Source organism: Topomyia yanbarensis, chromosome 1 (genome assembly GCF_030247195.1).
Source record: "Topomyia yanbarensis strain Yona2022 chromosome 1, ASM3024719v1, whole genome shotgun sequence".
NCBI classification, from domain to species: Eukaryota; Metazoa; Arthropoda; class Insecta; order Diptera; family Culicidae; genus Topomyia; species Topomyia yanbarensis.
Genome location: NC_080670.1, coordinates 152,642,840 through 152,669,211, shown reverse-complemented (window position 1 = coordinate 152,669,211; position 26,372 = coordinate 152,642,840). Strand labels below are relative to the sequence as shown.

The window sequence follows — 26,372 nt, the reverse complement described above, 5'->3', positions numbered from 1 at the left end:
AATCAGTGATTTAAAGCCGGCATGGTTTGATTGAAACAGTTGAGTACATACAATCCTCCTAATGCTTCCTAGATTCAAATTAGTATTTGCCCCGTGCGGCTCTTGACGTCCCTGGCAGTGCTTTTCTAATGATTTGCAATTTAGATCAACCTTTGAACCTCCCAGTCGTTCGGTTTTAGCTCTAATAAGACTGGTCTTGTAGGCATACATACCATTCAAACTAAATAAAGATATAAACTTATTCTACAATAATGAAGGTGAAGTAATAAGTGCAAATCTAGACGATGTACCCCAATCAACACATTCAACTACTGGTGCATTTTTTGAGAGCCGCGCTTGCCTCGATTCAACTGGTGTTTATCAATATTGTTATCCCACACCACTAGGCAACTATCCAAATCGCATGCTCATGCAAGCCCGCGCGATGGCACCGAGAGCAGCATGCTCGGTTGGGTTTTTTTTTATGTTGCATGCCTCCACGCATGCACGCACACAATCTTGCCACCGTTAAAAACAAACGCGACCTACGAACGAAGCACGCCTCGTCCATCGGCACGAGCATGGTTTAATGTTTCTCTCCCTCTCTGTCTCTCTTGTTTGTGTTCTCTCCACATCGGTCTGAAGTTGGCTGCAGCTCTGTCGTCGTAGTTGGCTGAAGCAAAAGAAAACGGGTTTCTGCCGTTGGTCGCGAGTCGCGCAAAGTCTCATCGCATCACACACATCACATGCACAGTGCCCATCATTTCTCGGTTGTGCCTTTGCGAGTGATGTTGATGGTTCAAGTTCGCTAGCTAGCAGTTCTTTCCAGTGTTTGAAGTTCGTCGCCTTCGTCGCAGTTGTTTTGTTGAGTCGAGTTTTAGCTGTGGCGGGTTTACCGGTACTCGGTGTGTTTGGGGTCCAGATTACAGCTTACGGGGCTGAGTGTATGTTGTGGTCCCAGTGTAGGTGAAATAAAAACCGTGCTTTGCCACTTGATTGTGACCACCAAGCCTCGAAACGATAGCCTCCGAACGGCCGGGAGGACGCACTTTCAGTGGTCGATCGGAACAGTGAAAGGGGTGGGTGACCGAACCGGGTGAAGAAAGCCAAAGAAGACGGCGAAGAAAAAATGTTTAATTGGCAAGAAAAAGTTGAATTTTGAAAGTTTGCGTGATTTTTTTTTTCGTTATGTGAGCTGCTTGTTTGGGTCGGGTATTGAAAAAAATTGATGTGATTTAGATTGATTTTCAATTGTGCGGGGAAAATTGCATACGTTTGTTGGTTGAGCAAGAGAAGCGGACAACGTCAGGCTTTGAGAATAACGTGCTCGGTTGCAGTTTTAAACAGGTTATAGATAAATTGCGACAATCTGCTAGTGGAACAGCTATTTGGGTCCCCTGCAGGCACGTATAGAATTTGCAGCTTGGAGTCGGACCGTACAAGTGCTGCAATTTTCGCTAGATTACGCCATCGTTGAGGAAATCTCCAGCTAGAAGGCCAGCGCTTGATGAATGACAATTGTGAGTGTCTTTTGTTTCAGAATAATAGTATTTTCATTCAGATATGTTTCCAGATAAGTTTCCATATCCATACCGTAAACCACATACATTTATGTGAAAATAGGTTTCGTAATGATAGTTTCGATAAACAAACATGAGTTGAAATATTCTAGTCAAACACAAATTTTTTTTTTGTTTTGAATGTTTCTTCCGCAGCGCTAGAAGCTGCGCATTTTTTCCCTCCGAATCTCAGTACAGTTTTTTCGGCATTTAATTAGCAAGGGACTGGAAGGTGAAGTATATTTTTCAATATTTAGAGCCATAGTACTCAAGGGAGAGCAAGGTGTTGAAAGGAGAAAGTTTAGAAAAGCGTGGAAGGATCATATATGCAAGCTTAGAGCTCACCGGCGACTTAACCTTTTGTCTGCTACCGTAGGGGTCAGGGTCTTTTGGCATTAGAAATGCGAATCACCTGAGTCTACGGCATGTCCGAACAAGCGTAAAGTAACTTGTTACTTCATGCTGTCGGAACCGTCCTATCATTTCTGTATGTACTGGCAACTAATTTAGTTACAATTCAATCTTGCTCGAATACTTACCAATTCGGTGTAGCTAGCAACGCTGCGTATTCTATTCTTATTTTTTTTAAATTCTGGAAATAATGCTTATGTTTTGATATTGATTTATTCGAGCAGTTATTTAACTGATAATGGCTTATTTTACATCCTTTATACGTCAGTGGAATTGTGCAAAATTTGATATTCGAGTAATTTTCGTTTTTACATATTACAAATTCCATATCCATCCTAATTGTTTTTAATTCGAATACCAAACTTAACCAATTCATACAAAATAAGGAAAATATCTCTTAAGACACCATCGCTGAATGGCTGTCTTTACGGGCCATTTTGTAGATTCATCATCTTGACTAAGATTTCCCTAACGATCAAGTACTTGAAAACTTTAGACTTACCTCACAGAAAAAGTAATTACATATTTTTAAAAGTGTAAATTTATATTCGGATGCTGGATGCGAAGTTCACGAAAAATTACATTTTCCCATGATATCAAATATACGAAAGACCTACTATGTCCTTTTCCCTGCGATAGATTATACAAGTAAACTCCAGTTGTATTTTCAGAGCGTACAAAAATTTCAATGAACCGCAAATTGCTGAAAATCGAGGGGTTCGAGAATTTGTTTATGCCACTAGTTTACCATTTTCAACCAATTTCGGGCAGTTGGGGACTATTGGAAGGTAACAAATATTTTACCGTTCGAGATCCACGTGTAAATAGGTCCCGCTTCTTCATGAACTGTCTAACACAGCTTAAATACTTTGGATGAATTGATTTTCGTGTTTCTCGACCAAACTTTTTCTCACAACCAATGCCGACGCTGGTGGTTGAGTGGTAAGCGTGACCGCCACTCATTCCAGTTGCTTGGGTTCAATTCCAGCCGAGGTCGTTGAGATTTTTCTGAGTTGAAAAAATCTGTGGTCACGTCTTCCTTCGGAAGGGAAGTAAAGCCGTTGGTCCCCGGTCTATGAGTTTGGTGGATCTAGTCTAGATAGTGAAGTCACCTCTCTGGCGTCGGTAAAGAAGAAGTAGATCCAACTTCTATACTCTTGCTAACAAAAATATCCTCCTTCTGTGATACTTGTGGAGGGCGCAGTAGTATATACGGCTTCTAGCAAAAGCAAGTATCGAACTAACCATTCCGTCCCTTTCCTTCCGAGATCTACGTTCGAGCCTGGCCGGTGCCGGTATTGATCAAAAACACTTTAGGATTACCAGGAGTTGCACATTGAAAGATGTTTTGCTACTTCCAAGCATAATTATCTACTTATTCTCTGTTCAACTATAGCTAGTCCAGATCGATAACGGTCGCACAAGCTCAAACTTTTTCTCACAACCAACGGTATATAAATGCTTGTAGAATTTGTATGTAAGTAACAATGTGTGGCAAGTTTCCAGTCACTTAGAAGTTTAGTTGTATATTGTATCAATGTAGGTTTTGAAATTTCGGATGAAAAAAAAAAACAAATTTTGAACGTTTTCACTCTCGTCCTGGACAAAATTACTTATTGTATAGCACATTTGGTCAGAATTCTTAATCATTACAGTTGCATACGAGTAGCATAGCTGAGTTAAAAAATTTGTCAAGGCCAGAAGCAGCTATAATGATACTGCTGCTTATTGTGTCACTTGCATCGGTTGGGATAATCATTTTCTTCGATGTTGTATTCCGGAGTTATATATTAACACAAATTGCAATTTTGGCGATATTAAACTCGGAACATTTTTGGATGTGGGTCAAACTCGAATATAACATCGAAGAAAACTACATTAACCCCGACTGATTCGAGTTGTTCAACACGGGTATAACCTAAACTTGATATGTTGTAACGACATTTAATTAGCAAGAGACTGGAAGGTGTGAAGTATTTTTCAGTATTAAGAGCCAAGGAAGAGCAAGGAGGTGAAGGAATTAATTTTACAAATGCGTGGAAAGTTTTCAAATGCGTGGAATATGAACAAGCTAAAGATTTTCTGACGACTCTACCTTTTGTCTTCTACCGCAGGAGTCAGGATGTTTTGGCATGTTTCAATGGGAATCACCTGAGTCCGCGACATGTCCCAACAAGTGTACAATGACTTAGTACTTTATGCTAGCGGAACCGACCCTAAACTTGATAAATATGAAAATTTGACAACTTTTTCAATGCCGCCAAAATTTTTCGGATTTTTTTGCATAGTGCTAGTGGGATGACTACATTCTACCAGCACAAGTATTGCTTCACAAGGCGTTCCATTTTTTCTTTGTTTTTCGTTTGTGTTCTTTTGCAAGACTACAAGATGTTTAGAACATTTCGAACATAGTTTGAAAAAGGTTGTTTTGTACTATGGCCGCAGAGTTTAATTTTTTTTGGAACATGAAACGTTTCTATACTTCCCTCGATTATAGACTGGTACGTGGAGAAACTTTCAATATAATTCGATCAATCCAGTTGTCACCATTCTGCGAGCTTATGCCCAAGAATTAAATCTTTCTTAACATTACACAGGGACAGTCATCGGGGATGGCTTCGAACTCAAAACTCTAATCGACCTCTACAAACTCACAGAACCCGAGGTAAATGAGCTGATACTATAAGTAAGTTTGTTGTATCCACGACCTTATTTAACCCAAATAAAAAGTAATTGTTGGATCATACCTGTCAAACCTAAAATCCTCTTCGCAGAGGTTCTAGTTTGTCGATTTGGGATTATGAATTGTTACAATATCCAAACGAAAGTTCAACAAAGATGTATTTGCAATAAGATGAGCACGTTGGGTGTAAGCTAATTAGACAACTGATGTACTGTCGAAGCAGAACACTTTTGAAATCATCAGAAGGAGAGGAAATTTTCGTGGAAAATATGTGGAAAGTATTTCGAGATCGAACGAGCCAGAAAGTCGAACCAGATAAACCGTCCAGAGACTACCTTTGATGAAATTCACTAAGAATTTGTCGAATTCGTCAATAGCTGTGGTCTATCGCAAGCAAATCTATGATCCCCTTGTTTACTGTGGATCAGTTAAAGTTGGTAGACGAACAAAATTGATCAGTTAAAGTTGGTAGACGAACAAAATTGATGTTGCAGCGGCTTGTTATTTGTTTATTTTTTAAGGTAAGAAGGAGACTTTTTTTTGAAACGGGCCACAAAAAAACACGTGTTTTTTTATTATAAATAACATGTGTTAATTAGTGTACAAAAAATGTCCACAACTTTTTAGACAGTTTTGATAGTTAGCTAATATCTTATCAATTGTAGTTGACAAAAAGTTCGGATATTTTAGCTTTCGCATAAACGTCAATTGTCACAATGTTATTCAAGTAGATTTTATGAATATTTGGCGGGATTGAGTCCCTAGGTATGACGGAAGTCGAAAGAAGTCACATCTTATCGAAACATTTTCATGCTACATCGTGATCTACATGATTCCTCAGAATAATACGAGATAGTTGAGGCTGTGGTCCACTAGTAGGTTGGTAACAGTCTATTATATTTCTCTGGAAAAACCAGCTTAGAGGCCGTGTTGTATCTGGTGTGTTGAAATATATCAGCCAAAAATCGATGTACTGAGGCCCTGATTCCATGTCGTAAAAAACTGAAAACAGAGGTCCTCAAGTCAAGTTAATACTTCGTACCGTGGACTGAATAGCTGGCAGGACTAAAATATGTCAGTCGCGCATAGAGTGTCGTGGGTCTTAGTTTTGCTATAAAATAAGTTTGGAAAATTCAAAAAATAAGTTAGAATAAGTATTCTATTTCCAGGTATACAATAAATTACTGTTCGAAAGTCGAACTGAAAAAGTTAACGCCAAAGGAGCTGAACTGGAAAACTGAAACTCCACCAAAGTCGGCCAAAGAGCCCTGTCAGTTATCAAATCTAAATTGAATAGATGTATGTACAACTAACTTGTTTTAATTGTGCTACAAAAAAATTCGACTAAAAATCTCCAAATTAAAAAAGGCGAATATTATTGCACACTTTATCAGTCGTTTTAACAACTTCATAACAACACAAAGTGATTAGAAGAGTGGTCATGACTCGATCAGAAACACATAACAGAAATATTTCAAAACTATAACTCGCATTGTTACTTGTTATAAATTTCTGTTATTTTAACTACTAACGAGACCTAATTTATAACACAATATGTTACAAAAATGTGTTCAGTTATAATCTTGTTATTTCATTCTGATCGGGGAGTAGTACCGCAGGTGATCACCTTAAAGTTATAGCCATGAACGACCCACCGTACAAAGTTGTCAAAGCACCAACCCTGCACTAAGTCGAACTTTTGGTTGAAATACGGAAGCGCTGGAAATTCATTGTGGATCTCAAATCATTGTTAAACGTTTCCCTGATATGAGTTTGAACGGACTTACAATTTGTTACGTCCTGTGCGATGGCCGTTCAAATCTCATTGGAGTAAGGGGTTCTCGAACCAATTCACCTCTTTACACCATGTATAATCAACTCGAATCGGTTACCCTACCGTCGATCTCGACTATATGAACGGAAATGTAGACGCGGTAATCCTTCATAAAAGACTTGACTTTCGAGATATCTGTCACGGCCGAATATTTCTGCATCAGTTTTTCAGTTATCTTTAGAATACTTAGCGGATAATTTTTAACCCGAGAGTAGATCAGATATGGTCCAATTGAGGTCATTGTGTATGATTTTGAAAGGAAAGTCGGAGACTTCGATAACGCATTTCTTGACGTTCATTGCAGCATAATCTGGGTCTTTTTCAGAAGAATTCAGTCATGCGCGGGCCTAGAGCCCGGTCCAAAGTGAAAACGTAAAGAATGCAAAGAAAAATACATAGATGGTAGAGCAGCAATGTTAAGATCGACATTCTTAGCATTTTTTTCATTTTTATTTATTGTAAAAAAAATAAAAAAAACCCACGGCTCAGTTGTGCCTAAGATTTAAAAAAAGAGTAACAATGTGGTTGCCTATCATTACTTGATGTATGGCTGGATGCAACCGATTTTCTTAGCAACTGGCACAAAGAAGGCGGAAAACCTTTAACAGCATCTTTGTTTCACTCGCATGTGCAAAAAGATGAGTGGGTAATACTTGGGACATAACCGGAATATCGTGACAGCATTTGAGCTGGTAATTAAAATATCAATAATATGCATCGTGATATACAAACCACTAACTAGCTAAAAGCTCCAAAAATTTCTCCTTAGTAGACTTCTCTTGATATATAGTCTCCTGAGTGAATGCTCTATCCGTCGCCTTGAAACATCTTGCGTCAATCGATTTCACGAAAAGGCAGTTCATGTTTTCCGGCTTGAATTTATATGAAACACGAACAAGCCAGTGTCGATTTTGTTTTTGAAATCGGGTTCTCGGTGTTTTTATTAGCTTCCGACCATCGGAAATACATCTAACGCTCACTACAGTATAGGCTCCCGGAAAACTGCTCCGTCCGTCGCCTTCAAACATCTGATGGACTTTATTTTTTTTAGTAAATGTGACCTTTTCGACTGTAATGACTGAATATATGAATGTAGTTTTTTTGGTTTTGCAGTCTATAGTAGTAGTAAGAATGGTGTTTTGCTTCAACTTCGACGTTTCGGTGGCTAATTCCACCTTTTTCAAGGGATTTTAAAATAATTCCGTGAAAAATGCTGAATAAATCAAACGAATAAACGTCGGCGGTGAAGCACTACATCGTTTACTACAGAATACCGTAAATCCGAAAAAACTCCATTCGCTTATTTTTTAAATTTCACCAAAGTTTGTCGTTCTGTTGGTGGTCCATAACTGGCTTTTGTCGCTTTCTGAAAATTTTCTTAAAAGTTGCTTAGTTGGAAAAGTGTGATGCTTGCAACATTAACATGAAACATTCTAGTAGTGCTTTATCATTTACATGAACCCAAGAAATCATCAGCTCATATTTGTAAATGCCAATAAATATGTAGTCACATTTTCTATTTTACGACATTCAATAATCTAGAGATTACTGAGTAGGGAAAGTTATGAAAATTTAGAGCCATAGTACTCATGTGATGTAAAATATACAGATCGTTGAACTAGAAGTGACAGGATCATTAGAAACAGGCTTAAAATCATACGGACTAATCTTTTGTCTTCTGCTGGTAAAAGTCGAGCTAAGGCAGCCCCTTATATAGATCTATACTACATAGGGACACCAAAAGGGTCTAAAGACATCCATGGTATATCTGATCAAACACTACATTGAACTGATCTCATTTTGAAATGTGCTCTTACAGCCGCCCTCTTATAAAACGAAAACCTTCATTAACACCCAACTGATGATTCTCAAACTGTCGACTGTCCATCAAGTCTTACAATCACGCATCAATTCTATTTTGTTGTAAATTCACAGGACCAGGAATCTTCGAGAAGCCCATCCGGCAACCTTTCCCACAGCAATTATCATGCCCAATCACGACTTTGTTGCCCAATTCAAGATCAATTTTCCCGAACAGATTCCCCCCAGGGCAAATTGAGTGGCTTGCCTCGACGACCGAAAGCCGAAAGTACAACGGGCATTAAAACTAAATAAAATGACCAAGCCGCTCCGCGGTGCGTCGCGCAGCCCTTCAGTTTGGGAAAAAATAAACTTGGTGCGTGAGAATGTTGCGTTGTTTTCAAACGTGTAGAGTCAAGCAATAAGGAAAATGCGTTTTCCCATCCATTACAGAAGCCAAAGCACTAGAAGGTCACATTCGGGCACTTGGAAGTAAAACTCATATACTGTTTAATGTGTTTACTTTCGCCTTTCGAGTTGTGAATTATGCGGTGATAATGTTCTACAGTGGCACAGCTCAAGTACAAACAATGGTATTCGATGACTCTGGTGGCACATTGTGATCGACGTAGAATGCTATCACTTCTCGCTGAGATTAAATGCAGTCGAGTATGTTTCTCTTGATTGCTCTAGGATTAGTTGTCATACGATGTACAAATAAGCATAGAGTTTTAGTAGCTAATGCTTTAATTATATTATTAATAATTACAAAGAACCGAAAGCCAAATTCCAGTTCTGGGATGTAGTTACAGATAGACAAGGACGAAGGCGCTTTTTTATTTTTCCTAACTTAAAATACACAATGATAATTTAAACTATTTTACACATCACTTCTCTGTAATCGTCAACCAATATTTCAGACATGATGATATGTTTTATGTGTATAATATGTAATTACAGAATTCTTTCGATCTTGACACCCGTTGAACCTGGCACACCCCTCAGAAAATCAGGGAAGAAGTAATTGATAAAAACAGCTTATACATGCTGCACGTTTCTTGATAGTATGATTTTCTCGAAGACAGTATTTTTTGTTGACTGACGACGACACAATCAACGGCGGAATGTTAATTGAAGCTGGCCGAGCTGCACCGTATTCATACATAATAGGGTCCAATTGTTTCGACGTACCTCAGACTTAAAAATGACAATGACAATGAAAATGGATGTAAACAAATCGTTTATAAGCAATACAACTTCTTGTGCCGCTTGTGTGCTTTGTTCGGCTACAATGAATGTGCCAAGATAAACGTTTGTGAAAGTTTAATCTATTCAAACTCTACACGCTATGGAGTGCGTTGCCATCAGCTTTAGAATTGACAGCGACGCCTCCTAGCAGGTCTATCGGCCGAGAGCTGATATGGAATTATGCTAAACAACAGCGTTGACAGTTGGAGTGGGCGTGGGTGGATCCAATCGCGCACACGCCATCGGCCACTATTTGTGCGCGTTTGCTTTACAGGACCATTTCCAAGCCGTTTCGTTCGCGGGTCGAGTAACGTGTAAACAAAGACGATTGCGGTTCGCGTGCTGAATTGGAAGAGCGACTTCTTCGTCGGCCGTTGGTTTATTGAGCTCATCCACTACTCACAATGCGGCACGCCATATGCTTCCTACATATTTTGCAGTTGAGGTACTAACGTAGGAATTAGCAGTGTGCTATTTTGGTTATGTCACCCGCGCGAAACAGCGATAAACGAAATAATGACCACTGAGGAGGCGCTAGCGCACTGTCAGCGAAGTGGCCGCTCCCGTGCTAATTTTTTTGGATATCGCCTCATTAAAATTAGCTTTATCGCGAGGCGATTTGTGTGTGTTTTTTGTTAGTTATAATAACTGGATTTTCGAAGGCACCCACTCTAAAGCCGGCCAACGGGAGTATCGGGGTTCGAAAGATTTATGTGATTATTTGACGAAGTTTTCGATTTTGGAATTGGACTTTTACAATATTACTACAGGTTCGAACGATGTTGAGTGAGCTCATCACTTGCTGTTGACTCGCAAATGACACGCACGACAATTACTGGAACAAACAGTAGTTTAACACGTATTTGTTTATCTGGATCGGCGTTTTTTCTGTATTGTTTAGTCAGCACAGCGGCGATGGGTTTTAGTGCACATAGAAAATATTTCGCTATATATTCCATCGTTGGTGCATTCATGAAGAACTGGAGTGTTTCGAGTCATTTTATATGAATGCATGCTCTTCTATTTATGCACAGATGTACTTTCGAAAGAATATGATCTAGATCGAATTACTCTACCAAAGAAATTGGACGCGCTAATGTGCATACATCTATAAGGTAATGTATCTATGCATATGACGGTGCTAGATCTTCCAACCTGAGATTCTTAAAATTGGCGTATTTCCCGGGATAAGAAAGATAAGTCTTTTTCCCGGGATGTCGCGTATCCCTCGAAGCCAAGATTTAAATTTTATTTAAAAAATAACTGCAGCGGAGAATTTCCTGAAAAGATATAACTCATAAAATATTTAGAATCGGTAGTAATGGTCGGACGTAGTATGATATTGTTAATTGCTATCCAAGAATATTCAATGTTTTATATAGTAGGCGCGCGTAGTAGTTCTGTGGAAAATTAAAACTATTCATACTATTCGAGGTGATTATAATAAAACTGTGTTGAAAAAGGTAACTGTGAAGAATTATTCCTTCATCAGGAATCGACATCTAACCCGTAAACTTCAAATTGTTAAGAACTTTGTTTTGTTAATGTTTTATCGATTTCGGCGGTTTAAACTGAACCGCACTATCAATTGTCTCTTATGAGCACCCAGGGACAACTTGACAGATAGTGCTTGTTTCATATGTGTACCACTGATTTGATGGTGGCACTAGTATGTACGAATACCACGAACAACGAAACGAAAAAGTTTCAAGAGAAAAGCGTGTTTCGTTACGTCTGTTATGAACGTCGTCAATGCGGCTAGAATAATATTTATTAGAGAATAATTTTTTCCCTAACTGGAAACCGTCAGCAAAGTTACATGAATCTTATTATAAATTTAGCTGGAAGTCGTTGTTTTTAGCAACCCGCTCGCTTCCTTCCGAAAAATGTTTTGGTTTTCTTGTTGTGTGAAGTTCGTAGTCGGTAAATCATTGGTGCTTTTTTCTCGAGAAATATAAATGAAAAACATTTTGGCCAATGAAAGTAAACCACCAAGCTTCGTGAACTTACGACATCTTGTTTCAAGTTTACTAAGAACGTCAAGAATTCTAGTATTTTGATCGGGAAAATAAAAAAAATATATGTAGGATTTTCGACACATTTAGCAAAATTCGTTTTGAATAGAATTTGTGTGCTTTTATCAGAATTCTGGCAGCAAACCGGTAGTACTCGGTTTCAGCATGAATGCTGCCAGGAATGTACAATTTTATTCGACTCCTACCGGAGTTTTATTCGACTTTTGCAGTTATTCCGTCCGGCAGATATTGCGATGGTTTTGGTACGGATTCCATCATAATTATTCTGGCATTTTACTCCATTCTGATAGCCTAACGGAATGGCATCTGCCGGAGGATTTTATGCCTGGTAGAATGTTTATTCAATCCGAAAGATTTTCGGAAATTAAGTGGAAGTGGCTTTATTTTGAAAGTCATCTTCTTGTATTTCCGAAAATCGAATTTATTCTATTCTGTATTTTTTAAATTCAAAATGGAATCTATATTTCTGTTTAGGTATGACGGAAAGAGAACAGCTTCTAATTTGAACAGCGAATTAAATTTGATGATAGAAACACTTAAATTGTTTATTTTTTACAGATATGGAAAATAAAAAATGGGATGCGCCTTTTTCAAATTTTGCTCCATTCGAGCCGCCATGACATCACCAAATCACCACAAAATTTGCTTATGAGTTCAATATATGGGAGCTGTCAAGTTATCCCCGGGCTGCTTATGAGTAAGCTCTTGAGAATTAGCGCATTTGCGATAGTATTCTTGAAATAACGGGAAAGGCTATGAAGGCTTTGCACGCAGCTTACCTTGGTTTGGTTTCCAATCCAATCAAACATAAAATGAGAAAAAAATCTAAAGCTATGAATAACTAACTAAAAAACTTGTTACTTCGAAGCAAACAAAACTAATTGCGATATTTTGTTTATTATTTGCGAGTTGGACTTCGTCGTACTATGTTTTAGCGAGATGCCATTTATTTCTATCTGAATTAACGGGAGTAACAAAAGTATTGAATTGCTTATACCTTGAAAGGAGATAAATTGTATTGAAATGTGGTAAGATGTGTCAAAAATAGTTGAATTCAATGCATTAGGAATGTCGTACAAATACGAATGGGGATAAACTATTTTAGTATTACTGTAAAGACCAAAATTATTTCGAATGGCTTAATCTTGACAAGTGGGAAATGATAGTTTTTACAGGAATACCAACAAGGCATACGAAATTTGAAAAAGAATTTTTTTTTGAGATTCAAAGATGGCTTTTATTTTGTGTTAAAGTCAACGTTTCAAAGGGAGTATCCCTCCATCTTCAGGACAAAACGATTCTTTTCGGGGTGGAGAAATCTCTTTTGGAAAAATCTCGAACCCTATGTGTGGGGTTGGGAATCGAACCTAGGTGAGCTGCGTACAATAGCCATTTACGGGGACGCAATACCTTTCATTTGAGGCCAAGTTTAGTCGAATCGGTCTAGCCATCTCCGAGAAACCGATGTGACTGTTATGCTGAATTTAGATACTTCCGCCGGGGCTTCCGGAACCGATGATGGTGGCCAATGTGGCCAAATAGACTTTGAATGGATGTTAGTGACCTAATACTACAAATCGAAGCAGTTGTGGTCATATTTTGGAAAATTTTCACCATTATACATTCATTACAGAATTTCTTAAAATCGACATTTTCTGCGTGTTCGTACTCATCACCCTGTAAATAAATACCGCAACCGCGCGGTATTTACCGCACCCGCACCGCAAAATCTGCGGTGCGGTGAGACACTTTTTCCCGCAGATGCGGTGCGGGAATGAGCTTTTACCGCGCGGTTTTACCGCACCCGCACCGCAAAAAAAATAATAAAGTCTCACGTTTACATTAAAAAGTGGATTAAAACTAGGACTTTAACCATTTGAGAAGGACGCAACTAGATTTATTTCCTTAGCAAATGCTTAGCAATAGCATTGTTAGAAAAACCCCCCTGTCAGAACGTTCGAGTTTTACTTTTCACCCTACAATAAGGCAACATAAAAAACTTTGAATTGGCATAAATTCCATTGACTTGCTAATTATTGGAGAAGAAATCGAAATATAATAAATATTCGACTTATCGCTACTTGATTTCTCACATTTTGGTTATTCTAAATTGATAAACAGACTGCTATTACGAAAGAAAATCTTGCTGTGTCCGAAATAATTTGACGCTATTTTATTACATATTTTGGACACTAGTTAGTTTATACTTCTAAGATAAACTTCACAAACTAACAATTTCAAACACATAAAATCCAAGTAGAGACAAAATTATTAGATCATTTAAAAACAATAAATTTGTGCTCTTAAATCCAATTTAAAAGTGCATCACTCCTCCCGATTCCTGTTGGAAAGCGTGGAATTATGAATCGTTTTCGAGATCAATTTTTCAATTTGAATTTTGATTAATTTAAAGGAATTGGAGATAAACTAATTATGCTGGGACATAAACACAATCCAAAGAATATTTTATCTTCATCAAACCAAACGAATTTGAAGTAATTAGCAGTAAAGGAGACAAATGTATGAAAAGCGTTCAAAATAAGGATGGGTCCAAATTAAGCTGATTATTCTATCATTCATTCATAAACATTGTATTTCTATCTTCTTTGATTGCTGTGAAAATTCAATGGGAATTTTTCTGCAGTCAATTTTATTGGACTCTCTCAAAAAGTATGCTACATAACTTTTTTTGCGCACTTCCATTCAAATTTACGATCATTTTCTACCAAATCAAGTCCTAATATTCTTCAGTTAAGACTATTTTTTAGCTTTTTTGAAGTAAAGTTATTCGAAGTTAGTTTTTTATAGTGTATGGTATTACATTTTTTTGTAATTCTCAAAGTCATATTGTGACAAGTGTGAAAGTTAGCTCAGATGCCAAATACCACATAGTTTGACTCCCGTCCACTTGAAGTTTTTGTCATTGGCTCTTTGGGAAACTATTAGAGGAAAATACATTAAATACTATAACTCTCGAACTAGCTTTTAAAAAATTACAGTTCATGCATTTTTAAAGGGAGCAATCTTAGTATTTGAATGATAATACATCTGTTTCTTGAAAAATACGGAAATCAGATTTTTGGGATATTTTGTCCATGAAACCCCCTATTTTTAATAACATTTCTGCTGTATGCTACAAATCATACATTTTTTGCAGTTTTTCTAATGTTCAATAATTCTGTACCGGTTGATACCGGACCTCTGATTAGATGTAATGTATAGAGCAATTTTTTTTCGTCAAATATGGCGTCGTTCTTATTGATGAAATACAATTTGTTTTTATTTTACTGTATTGGAATATATGCGCTACTATATAGAACCTTAATTTTTTTTGGTGAAATTCCTTTAAGAATGAAAGGTGGTTTTTACTACGTAAATGCGGAAAACATCCATTTCATTTTCACATGTCAAAAACAATGAAAATATGAAAATTTAAAGAAAAAAATATGCAACTTCATTTCTTATTACATTTTTATGCCATTTTTTCAATTAACTGAAGAGTTGCTAAAATAAAAATATTCCTATTACTGCAGTAGAACGTGTTTGAATGTATAATGTTTGCCTTTAAATGTACGGAATTTTATTAATAGAAAATGCAAAAGTTGATTTTTTTCATAAACATTACATTCTGAGGAGTCTCTTAAAGTTAAATTTCGTGTGAATAAGAATAACATCTTTTTATACAAATGAAAAATTTTTCAACACTTTTTTTTAAATATAAAAATTTTACCACATTACCTCGGGTGCGGTGCGGTAAATAAAGTGCGGTTGCGGTTTAATATTTTTTTTTGCGGTTGCGGTGCGGACAATCCATTTACCGCCCACATCCGCACCGCGACGAACCCTACTTGGGACTCCGACCCAATACACAAACCCCTATGCTTTCACTGGGTTATGATAACGTCCCAGGTATAACACAAGATTATCGTTTTGGTGATAGTGATCGTACCACTGCCTCTAAAGAGACAGGCAGATCACTCACATCTGCTATGGGCCTGAGTGCCTAGGGTTGCTGGTTTGAATCCTGCCTCTTATGGTGAATTTTTTTCACATAATTTCTTTCGGTTAACTCACCATTTCGATCTGTTTTCCCCGTAGGATACCACCAAAAAGTTCTAAATAAGATATTGGCACTTACGTCAAAACCCAAAAGAAATGAATTTAGTGTCTAATTCGAACGGTTAGTTCACTCCCGTCATACTTCTGTTAACTGAGCAAGGGACCAGAAATCGACAGTCTCCATTAGCTCTGTCGCCCATCGAAGTGCATTAAGTAAAAAAATAAAATCAGACATCAGATGGTAGGGTGGATGTACCAATAGTCGCATACTTAAGGAAAACTTTTGATAAAAAATCGATGAATAGACCTATGGACAATGTCAATACATTAAACGAAAGCTTTCAGTCACTACTTCATAGGAAAAATATAAAGATGGTTTAATAACCAATTTATGTATTCAAAACTGCTTGTACCACTATAGGAACACATGTACCAATAGTGGTGCAATCGCTAATTTCGGTTCCTATTGTTGCAAATCCCATTGCTTTCTTATTGGACTTGCAACTATAGGTACACTATATCAACTATAGGTGCAAGGGAGCTCAAAATTTTAAGAAAATCATTTTTTTCAATAGTTATTTGAGCAAATTTCAAGGATAACAGTTTTATTTTCGCATAATTTTAGTGCGATGAATCGATAAAAAAATATTTGTTGATGGTTGGTACCTTAGTTTGGTCTACAACCCACTACTGCAACTATTGGTACACCTCAACTATAGGAGCACCCACCCTAATACAAGCTCAGACTTTGGTTTTGTTGGCTTTGTTGGGTGGCAGCAGCGGTTGTGTGTGATCTCCCTCTAGAGGCAGTTGTACGATCACTGTCACCAATGCGATAATTATGTGTTCTTTCTGGGACGTCATAGCCCAAGGATAGCATAAGGGTCTGTGCATTGAGCCGGAGTTCCAAGAGTTTTAGCTTCGAATCCCGCCTCTGGGGGGGGGAGAGTTTTTTACACAATTGCTTTCGTTTAACTCATCATTTTGCATTTTCCCTTTTGGATTCCACCAAAAAAGCCATAAATAACGTATTGGCACTTACGTCAAAGCCCAAAAAAAATGAAGTAATTGGATAAAATTATATTATCAAATGACGTTTACGTTATCTCCAGGGACAGAGCATTTTCTTCCAACTATAAGATCTAGCCATTTGAATAACGCAGTTTCCAGTCCTTATTAAGACACTGCCTCATGGTTTGTGTGAGAAGGACGCGGCAATCTTATTACCGCTTATCAGATAAGAACGTTATCAACAACAGCATAATTCCGAAGAGATAAGTGAGAGAATTCTTACCTTGAGAAGCTGGCGACCCCAGACATCTAGTCTAAGTTCTAACTTGATTGATACCTTGACGCTCACTCCTAAACCATTGTCATTGAAATGGTGTATAATGGATATACTGAATATAATGAATAAAAAATGTAGTAAATATAAAGCATATAATAAAAATAATGTACGAAATGCAGATGATGAAAAATTTGATTGTTATTTTGTATGTATCTCAATAATTTGAATATAATGGAATGTAATAATTTATGAATGGATTTTTACCTACAATGAAGTTTGGATATTTCATTCTATATTTGTCTATTTTTGAGTAATTATGCAAAATTCGGTATTCTTTTAGGGACTGCCTGGCCTGCTAAGCAGGTTATTGTTAGCGTTAAAAGACACTGCCATGAACTGAGAAGGAAATTTCCCCATGTTCTGTTAATTTTTTTTCTGAACTATGAACTATCAAATAAATACAGTGTCTTGATGAACTGTAGGCAGATACAGTTGCGTGGAAATAAAATCTGCGTTAATGACTGAACCATATGCTCGGCCTCAATTTGCATTTTTGCATTCCATGCATAATATTGTATGTTAGTTGTTTTGCGGAAATACTCATAACAAGTACTTAGCAATACAATAAATACCCACCTGACTTTAAAGCAGAATATACGTTGTCTTTCACATTTCGATCGCCCCTAATGCTTCGGTATGAAAAATCGTCTTGGGCATATTTATTTATTACGAATCTTCGGTTAAAGAAATTCCATGTCAACAGCAACCAGGGTGCGTGCAGCTAATAAATTGCGTCTCTGTGCTAAACGCTTCCTGCAATGAGCACTTCCGCAGCTCGTTAAATCGTTCACCAAATGCACAAAAATAAAATAAATAATCGCAGACCCAGTCAGTGTATACGTATACATCCAGCCCAATCAAAATCTATTTGTGTTCCTATCCGAGCGATACGGTGAAATGAATTTCTCGCATGAGCGATAACTCATTTCCCTTCTCGGTGCGGAATTCTTTTCGGCACCACTTTCCCAATTCGGGGGTGGAAGTACGACCTTGTTCCTACTGATTGTCACACTCACCGGTGCGGTGGGTGCACCGGTTGCTCGGTGGTCAAGTTGAGTCCATCCTAGAATCAATGGGATTTACACATGACAGGTCATCATCCTTACATTGAGAAGATGTTTTAACCCTTAAGCTTGCCATCCGAAAAAAAATCCACCCAGCAAACAAGAGGAAAAATCGATATCAGCAGCGGTAAACTTACCCAGGAGATGACGATGCGACGATTTTCCTGGATTAGTTCCATGTCACTGAGCACCATCCGGAGTGCGCAGTCGCGAGTGAGAAGCAGCCAGGCGTGCTGAAAATTATTGATTTTCCTCTGCACTCTCGGTGTGTTTTAGCTGGAGGAGCCATCCTCCACAGATACACGAAGCATCCGGAACACCCTGTAGTTGAGTTACGAGCAGAAACGGGCGAGCGGATTGCGATTACTTCCAGCTGAAGGAGCTTAACTTTTCGATTCCAACCATGGTTGGTTGGTTAGTTGGTTGCCATGGTAGCCGGCAGCACCCGTCACGCATCAATGGCGGCCAGATCCGCGACGCGAAGGATCTCATTTCCGTGTGCGGTGCAGTTTAGTTAGGTCAAGTGGGTGCTTTCGACCTGTGAATTCCAGGGGCTCGGCGGGAAGGTTTCATTTGCATTTTAGGCTGTATCGATCGGGGTCCAAAAACTTGGGATACTTTTGTGATTAGCTCTTGACTGTCTCAGCCGTAAATGAGCATCTGTTAATCAGACTTATTTGGAATCGATTTTGTATTTACTGATCTCAAAGGTAAATATGGGTACCCAGGTAAAATGAAATTTGTAATCAATTTGAAACCAAAACTATCAAAATTACGGACTGACTTTGCAAAATACGTGTCACTCGAATATTTTCCATTCTTTGTATGTATACCATTCGCGTATGCTTTTAAAACTTGCCTTTCGATAAGCGAAATACCTTTTTTACTTTGCAGTAAAAAATTAGAAAAATATTGTTCAATTAATTTATTAATTACTTTATCTTAAAATACATCTCCGTGGTAGAAAGTTACTGCGCACCGCGCCTACCAGGTGTAGTGGAACTTTGACACTTTAAGCTCATTTATCTAGGAATGTTGCTTTTTTAATGTTTTTTTTCGTGATCGTGATTGTCGATAAACTATTCAACCGATCTTCTAGATTGTTTTTGTGCCATGACTATGGCTTGTATTAATATTGGTGACCCTTTTCAAAATTTCGGAAGAAACAGCCGGTGAGTTTTTGAATGCTTGTAACTTCCATTGTACTGAACGGAACTACACCATGTTCATACTATTCAGTCGGAAAAATGTGTATCAATTTTGTATTAAATTTCAATTTTCATAAAATCTTTCGAGCGGCATAAAAAAAACTAAGTTTTTTCCGCCCATTTCAGGCAGAGCCGTCAATAAGGGGTACCTAAAAGACCCAATCGTAGACTGGGAGGTTATATGTAAAGATGCGGCATGTTCATTTTCTACCATTCGTTGCTTACGTGTTGAACGTGCAACGTATGGATAGGAATATGCGGACGGTAACGAAAAATAATTTCGACAGTGTTGGCATAAATTTGTACATATTTAAACATAGTACACATTTTTCGGATCTCAGGACCACATGCACGTGTTTCCTAACTGGGTGCAAAGTTTATCGGCAGCTTTCCACTCTGCTGTGCGAGGTTGAACTTACCACACACTAACAAATGTGTAAGAATGCAATATATTCGCGTAGTATTTGTTGAATAGGATGCACACACGATGATTTCGGTGGTCATACTCGGTTGAAGTGGGTTTGAATTGAATTCACTTTTTAACATCGCAAATCAGCGGTGAGCCGCATATCTTGAACTGGATAAATTATGAAATCAGTCGAAGGCTGCTGTTCAGATCCGTCGTCGTATTCAAGTACCCCCATTCTAGAGCTGGTGGTGCTGCGATTTATCCAACGACCGCTGCATCTACTAATTCCGATTTTTATTGTAGAGATTTTAACATAAACATGAATGAATTTCTAAAGCTTTGTATTTTCTCTGGTCCTATACAAGCTACTATGCATGCACTGATCTCGTATTTGTCAAAATCGCCGATATAGAAAACCGAAAAATGTTTCGAGTTGGTTCTTCATAATGATTTGGTCGATTAATTACAAAAAACATTTTTTAAAAAAGATGCGCTGTACATTACGTGTTTCAACATTTATTTCTGTATTCAATTTTTTTTTCAGTATTCACATGTACGCGATTTTGTTTTTCTCATATAAAAAGGTTGTACAATCACTCCGAAAATCTTCAACCTAATTACGGCCACGAAAGTAGTGATACTCGTATTTTCTTTATATGAATAATAATAAAATGCATCATTCTTTCATTCATGAGTTGTTTCTCAAGGTATATATTTCCTTCTTGGAATGTATGAAGTATTCTATGTAAAGGTGCGATATTCATTCCTTAAGACAAATGAGATCGATTTTAAACATGAGTGTTGAACCTATTATAGTCATCTGAAATTTATCGGATATACGTATAGAAATTAAGGCAACATCGAAAACAGTTCGAACATTTATTTTCTTGCCACCCGAGGCCATAACCACCAGATAATTAGTTCCTTTAAGGAGCCATGCATAAATGCAGTAGCATTTTGGGGGGTAGGGAGGGTATACCAAATTTGTGACGAAGTGTGACGAGGGGGAGGGTAGGGTCAGAAGTTAACCATTAAGTTTAAAACCCATTGTTTAGAAAAAACAATTTAATGATCCTCTATTCCCAAGAGAACTAAATTTAAATTCAAACAAGTTACTTTTGATGCGGTTTTTCATGAGGTAAATTTTATGATTCGCGGAGTTACAAGTTCTCAAAAATACGAAAAGATTTTGTATGCGGATTTAACTTGCTACATTAGTTAGCTAATGTTGCTAACTAGCTAACTAGACTTAGTTTGGAAGCTGAATTAAATTTTCACTTCGGATTCAACCAAACAAAATTTTGTAATTTAGATGAATGCAGCTGCAGGATTGTGAACTGAGAGAACTTCTCTTCAACTTCTCCCCTTGACATATAAAATTCAAAACAAAACTATCAACACTATATTTGTCATGAAATGGGCTTATTTTGCACGCAATTTGCTGTTATAATGAAAATGTTGATAAAAGCCGTCAAACATTTTGAAAGGACATGTATTTAAAATAATTGAAAAACATATGTAATTTTTTTTCATCCCCGGCCGCTTTGTATAGGACGAGGGGGAGGGGGCAGGTAAATGCTACGTTATTTACGAGGGGGAGGTTGGAATTTTGTTACCAAATGCTACGAGGGGGAGGGAGGGTTCAAAAATCGCCGAAAAAAGCTAGGTCATTTGTGCACAGTCCCTAAGTAATCCATGATAATTTATTTCTAACGTCCGTTATGCCAATCGTCCAGTATGTCTAACGTACATTATGCTTAACGTATTTATGTCTAATGGTGTACATTCGGAAATATGTGAGTGATATGAGTAGGGAAGATTGAGGAGACTTGATCCCATTTTCTATTTTTCAATTCAACTCCGGAAAATGATAAAAAGTTAAGATTTTTTTGTAGGTTTATATAGTTTTTACGGGTGACTGATAATCATAGGAAATTACATGAAATATTACACTGGACTATGAGCATTTCTGGAAAACAACAAGCCATTTTTACCCTGTTTCTATTTTCACCCTACCCATTTGAAGCCTTTGGTTGGAGCAGCGTCTGTCATCTTTGCTCAACGCATTGGCTCAAATGGTAGTGCGATAATTGGGGCATTCGATTCGAATTTTCGCTGCGCTCAACCAGATGAATTTCGCCATTCACAAGTCAAGTGAATTTATTGGTTCTTATGAACAAAGCAAAAACGCTGAATCAATGAAATAGTGTGGCACCCTTCCTAATAGGGTTAAAATAGGCAATGTACGGATGACGATAAAATTGAGGTACGCCTACAGCCTACAGCGCCGCACCTTAGAACAGAACACATTAAAAGAATTATGTCAAAATACAGAGAACGGATTCCAGTTTCAAAATACGGAGAAGTGGAATTGGTTATTGAGGGAAAAATTCCAGTGTCATGTCATTCGTGTTGTTAAAATGAAGTTGGCAAATAACGCTGTGCACTTACCCTGGTCAGATGCCTACGTGACAGTTTTGTAACCTGACGTGATTTTTTTGGCAAAATGATGGTTGGGTTTAACTGAATACTATGTTTGAAACTATTTTAGTACATGATGTGAGTCATATTTTAAAGCTAACACTAAATTTTAAAGAAAAACAGATAGAATATGGACATGCTTACAAGAATTACTGGAAAGTTTTTTTTAACAATTTTGTAGAAGACACCAAATTTCTATATCCTTTCGTTGAAAAGTTGGTGTTGGCGCCCTCTATGTGGTCAAAAGTATAACTAAATTTTTTGTGGTGAAAAGTGGAACTAAAATTTTTACGGTAGGGTTTTTGTTATAGAAAACGCGTTATTCGTAGTTTTGGACTTGCTTATTGTGAGGCTTAACCTTTTTCAAACCAATTATAAGGTGATGAGCCTATTTGCGCTATGTTTCTATTATCACCCCTACCCATTTGAAGCCGTTGGTTAGAGCAGTGTCTGCCATCTTTGTTCAACGCATTGAGTCAAATGGTAGCGCAATAATAGGGGCACTCGATTCGAGTTTTCATTGTGCTCAAACATGAGAATTTTACTATTTTCAACGCATTTGTGTTATTATATTGGTTCTTAACAACGAACCAAAGCGGTTGATGTCAATTTTTACGCATTCCATTGATTGTAAGGCAAGAAATTACCGAATTAGGTACCTTGCTTAGTATGGTGAAAATAGGCTCATCACCCTATTACCAATATACTTTGCTTACAAACAATCCCAATTGCTTTTCACTATCCTTATGTACCTTGCATTAAAAACCCTGGAGCCCAAGTTATCAACGTACATCAACGTTTTACAAAAGCACATACAGGACACGTAGACTTTTTAAATAAAAGCTATACATTTTTCATTGTATATTCTTTATTTCCGGGAATTTAGCTTTTTATTTCCCGAATCCCAGGAACTGAAAAAGCGGCGAAAATATAATTTAGTTGACTTCCCTAATTGACGAAAAATCCCGTACGAATTTCGTATACGTTATTGCGGTAGTTAGACCCTTCCAATTTGGTTCAAATTTGGAAAAGTTTGATTTGAATGCTGTCAGTTAGACGATATATCTAACCTAACACCAAATTGGCGCCAGTTAGACACTAAATCCAAACAGGTCACACAATATGTGTGAACGCCTAAAACAACTGGCTTGTACCGAGTGAAGTCAAATTTGGAGCAAACACTCTTGGTAGGTAGAAATCGACTCAGGAGTGATCCGATGGGGGTCTTCTTTCTTGTCACTCTAGGCCACATGTCCCGATTACAGTAGATTTCTGTGTTTGATTAAGCTGGTGATACGAGAAAGCCATTCTCCATTCTCCATTTTACGACCAAGTACTGAGCACTCCAATCTTTTCTTAAAGAAATGAGAACTCGAAAATGTACCTACATTAGCGTATTGCCATACAAGGCAACAGAGAGTATCATTGATTTTCACAGAGAAAGTTTTGTTTGCTCTTAGAAACTTGTATAATAATTTAGCTAATCAGGTAAATCTATATCGCAGCCGTAACATGCCTTTGTATCTTGCGACTTACGGCATTATTAGATGTGAGAAGTGGTATTTTTCACTTCGAAATCAACGCCATTGCCATCCCTCATTTTCTACCAGCCTCATGTAAAATGTCTGGATAGAATTTATATTATGTCTTGTTACATCTCACAGTGGGAAAAATACACCGAGTAGGCGACTATTATAAATAGACTGGATACAGTTTACGGAAAAGCATGCTTTTTATTTAAATTAAAATTTAGCCCTTGCTGGTGTTCTTCTATATGTATAAAAAGATATTTTCAGAAACTTTTGTCTTAATATTGTTGCTATGTCGATCAAAATATATGATTTGGATTTGAGGTTATAGTGTTCGGTCATTCTAACTATCGGCTTTGGCTAACTTTTGATCCTCAATCAGCCTCCTTCTGAGATATAGTGTCAGATTCAATTGTAAACTAGAGTCATTTATTAGAACTCATTGCGACTGACGCCAATTATTTTGGTGTCGTCCGTGTAGCAAATGAGATTCTATGATGATGATTCCGTTTCTTTGCATTCCAGAGTTTCGAAAAGCATATGACGACCTATTTCAATCCACCTAAGGGTCCAAAAGGAGTCCGATGTTTCTTCGGCTGTCCTGACACTTGATTTTGATGCATACAGCGTCATACGAATCAGCATCACGGCAGAAAACCATTTTCTAACATTTTGTGCCATAACTCGTTTCGTATCACTGAATCGTACGCTATCTTAAAATTTACAACAGAGAATAAGTCCGCAAGTATTTCTGGATTTTATCAAAAGTTTCACGCATGGTAAACACCTGATCCATCGTTCTCGAAGCCCGGTTCGTTAATCGTAAGCTTTAAAATTGAGCACAAAATTCCCTATAGACGGTATTGTTCTCTTCTCTATCTCAGGTCTTCAAGACGAAATAGTGGATTCGTTTCATCTCATATTACGCAAATCTAGACAGAACGCCAAAAATGAGTAACAATAAATTTTCAGTGTGCAGGAGATCGGGCAACGTATAAAACATTAGGGGTTATCTTAAAATATCGCATATCTAGGATGGCGGTTCGAAAAGTTCAAATTCATCGGTTCAGATCGCAATTTGACCTTCCGTAGGGAAACTAACCTAAAATATCCGCTCATACAACCGCTGCTTTGAGTGAAGCCGTCCCAGTTCAACAGCAATATTTCACATGTATTTTCAAAAAAGGGGCCAAGAATTCAATCTTAAGAATATACAACCCAATTAAAATGTTTATCACCAAGCGACATATTTATTGAATAGGTATCATGTTCTATGCATAAATAATATATTAGTATCCTCTGAAACTTAGCCGCAGAAATGAAATCAGAAACCACTCCATTAGCAGAGCACACACATCCATATTTAAACTAACTAGCTAAATTTTTAATTCGCCAACTATTAGACCTGAACCAGTTCAACAACCGCTCCACGTTCCCTTGGTAAACATTATTGCCGGATTCCGATCGTTCGAAACCAGATCGTCCGATGGTTCTATGCTTGATTCGATTTTTGCACCCAATTAGCGGTGCGATGTGGAGAACGGTCGATGATACAAATAAGATCAAATTCGCGATCAGCGCAGAACAGGTCTCCGACTGCGATTGGAATAGCTAAAAGCGCTAGATTGATCGAAACTCTTGGAGCAATTTGACCTATGCCGATTATTTGCATGGGCCTGTTTCTGGAAGATTATCATAATTTTGAGTGGATATTATACTATTCAAGTTCCTCTGCAAATCTATTTCCATCTAGCCGTTTCACTGATTAGTTAGCCATAACGTCCTTTACCTTGCCACTCCCATAAATGCTAATTGCAAAGAGACGGCATTCAGCGCACCTGTTACTACCCATCAGGTCAACCGAATACCAAACAGTCTGCTTCTTTCGTTGAACCCCCGTCAAGATTTCTATTCGAACTTTTTAAATCTCCATCGTAAACCAACCCGCAGGCAATCTGGATAACAAATCCGTCGCCGCGAAAGTTCCGCACACTTCCCAATGAAATATAAGAAATATTTCAATGGCCTGAATTCCACTCCTTTATTTCCAAAATGATGGCCTCGGCCTCAGTCGCGCGGAGGTCCAAGTATGGACACGGATTTTTTTCCGAACGTCATCCGCCCCGCGTCACCTTCTGCCATTGCTGCCAGTTTCGCCGAAAGGTTCGGCATCTTGTTCGAAACTTGAAAATCAACTTGTTTCGCTCTCTTTCTTGTCACGTCGCGGTTTCACCGTCGTCCCGGCCGCATTAGAGCCACCCCAAAGCTGTTCGTGTCTAGCGCAGAGGAGACAAGTGCTTGGAAGCACGAGAAAATTGAATTCCAATCAAAATCAATTATTATTTTGTGTGTTCGTTGGTCCGAACTACATAGACATTGGAACGTGTCGTTAGACCCCTCCGCGCGACGATCTTTCTTGTTGGAGGTATCTCGCCGATCGCCGAGTCTGGTCAGGTGTTCGCTTGCTCACGCATTCATCGAAAGACGGCGGCTGCTCACGTACCTGCCTATACCTATAGCCCAGAGAAACCTACAAATTCAAATGGGCAAAATTCTTCGAGTTCCAATAGCCGACTGGGGTGAGTTAAACTGCAGCTAGTAGAAATAGCTGAGGTCGCTGATATTCGGCTCCCTGTGTTGTTTTTGCGTGCGGGGGAGGATCAAGTTTCACGCCGAATGGGCAATTGTTTACGCGGATTGACGTGGAGGTATTTGGTGTTGATA

General features: G+C 38.0%; 1 protein-coding gene across 2 annotated transcripts in view; it reads left to right on the top strand.

The window, feature by feature from the left end:
• Positions 1–700: 700 nt before the first annotated feature.
• The window catches only part of LOC131677764 (uncharacterized), a 257,878-nt gene continuing 232,206 nt past the window's right edge, over positions 701–26,372 (top strand). Inside the window, exon 1 of one of the 2 annotated variants that reach the window (XM_058957794.1) lies at positions 701–1,499. Coding sequence is in view for 1 of the 2 variants with exons in the window: in XM_058957820.1 (XP_058813803.1) it covers positions 1,491–1,499 (9 nt within the window). In the remaining variant the exon portion in view is untranslated. The remainder of the gene's footprint in view (positions 1,500–26,372) is intronic. The other variant, XM_058957820.1, reaches the window with a different exon arrangement.